This window comes from Fulmarus glacialis, unplaced genomic scaffold, assembly GCF_000690835.1.
Source record: "Fulmarus glacialis isolate BGI_N327 unplaced genomic scaffold, ASM69083v1 scaffold5871, whole genome shotgun sequence".
Lineage (NCBI taxonomy): Eukaryota > Metazoa > Chordata > Aves > Procellariiformes > Procellariidae > Fulmarus > Fulmarus glacialis.
Window position 1 is genome coordinate 18,911 of NW_009192045.1, and position 1,780 is coordinate 20,690.

Consider the following 1,780-nt stretch of genomic DNA (forward strand, 5'->3'; position numbering starts at 1 on the left):
GATAGGGGATGAGGACAAAACTACCATGCAAATTTTTTCCAAACATTTTTGGAGACCTCCAACTCACTTCCACTTGTGACCTAAGCCAGGATTTGAACCTGGGTCTCTTGGGGGGGTAGGTTGGCCTAATCCATTTTGTCGTGGTCTCTTTTTCCCACTGTGCCATCTGATGTTGTAGTTACTTAAGGCCTCTCATCCCTATTATTTATCTGTCAAGGGGGGTGGGCTAAATAATGTCTCCAGTTCCTTTTCAGCCCTGTTTTATGTGATTCTGTTTTAACTGTTTTGATTACGAAGTTTTCCTGTTCTCCTGCATTTTAGAAAGAGTCAGGAATGTAGAAGATAGAGAATTTGAGAAGCCTGCTCAGGACTTGGAAGGGTCCGCTAAGGATTGGCTGGACCAAAATTCAAGGGCTAAGAGCTTCATGCAGTTCAGGTCTTTTCTAGCCACATCAGTCATAAAGCCCATGTGTCTTCAGCACAGAGAGGCTGTGAGGCTGCAGGGGGCTGGGGCCTCTTTATGAAAGTCATGATAGCAGTTCTGACCACTCCAGTGGTCTGCAGAAATACGTAACGAAATAATGATCTGATACCAATTTTCAATAGTCCCTGTCACTCCTGAATGAAAGACTTCTTTCCCGCAGTTCCCTCCCTATATAATTTGCATGTCACTGGGCACAGCAGAGCCTTGCTAAGCCACTTTCAGATAAACCCATTGGGTGACAGTGGAATCAATGAATGAGTCCACATATGGGAAGAGTCTATACAGCATAGAGCATACACATTAGTTTGGCCAATTCACCTTTCATTTTATTTATTTCTAGTTTATCCTTTGAGGCACTACAGTAAATACATTTGCCCAGATACTGCAAAGCTAGTTGAAGTGAGATGAGACCTCATGCTATTTGTACTGTTGAACTTGTGCTAAGGGACACCAGCTTGAGAAGGTGGGAGGCACCTCAGCTGTGCTGTACAGTGACGTTTCAGGACACTGCAGCTACTGCCAGGGTCAGGAACCACCTCTGCATGCTGGAGGAGTCCTCCCATTACAATTACTGGGAAATTGCCCTGCGCTGTTGCTGAAGTGTGCGAAGCAAGAGAACTGCCAAGAGCACTGGCTGGCAGCACGGTGCAGAGGAGCAGGGCCTGCCTGCTTGGCCTTGGGGAGGGGTGGGGTGGTGAGTTCACTGTTGGAAAGCACAGAGGACCAGAGGATCTACTGTAGCTTTTCCAGACATCCTGGGCAGGGTCTGAGGCAACCTTTCAGTCCTCCACGTGAACCTTTCAGGGAGGGTGTTTAGGAAGAGAATGCAGATTACTGGGAAGCACAGGGAGAGCTGGTGTAGTGCTTCTGTAGGTAACATTCTACATGTTGTGGTGAGGACCCGAGTTCAGTCTGCAGATCTGGTCACCTGTGCCAGAGGCTTCTTACAGCTTATTGTCTTAAGGAAAAGGAAGACAAGGGTTGGGGTTTTTGTGCGGGGAGGAAGCCATGATCCTTCTGGTTCAGTCAGGACTGGGGTTCATGGGCTCCCTAAATGCCAATCCAGGCCACCTCAGCCAGAAGGCATTCAAGAAAAATATCTACCTATTATCCCTTCAATGAATCTGGCCCATTTGGCTCCAAAATGAGGTATTTGACCTTTCTGCTGTATTCAGGGTATGCTATTATGTGGCGCAAGACCATGTTGTCTTGCCTCCTGTCTGTGTGGTTCTGTATCCAGTATTGACCAGTCACCATCCTTGCTTTGTTCTCCACCCAGCAGAAAGTGCTTTCAGC

The 1,780-nt window shown here is 47.4% G+C and overlaps 1 protein-coding gene across 1 annotated transcript in view; it reads left to right on the forward strand.

Moving 5' to 3' along the window:
- The window catches only part of ZNF618 (zinc finger protein 618), a gene marked incomplete at its 5' end in the record, with an annotated part of 39,401 nt that overhangs the window by 12,996 nt on the left and 24,625 nt on the right, over positions 1-1,780 (forward strand). Inside the window, 1 exon segment of the mRNA XM_009586894.1 lies at positions 1,764-1,778. Coding sequence (XP_009585189.1) covers positions 1,764-1,778 — 15 coding nt within the window.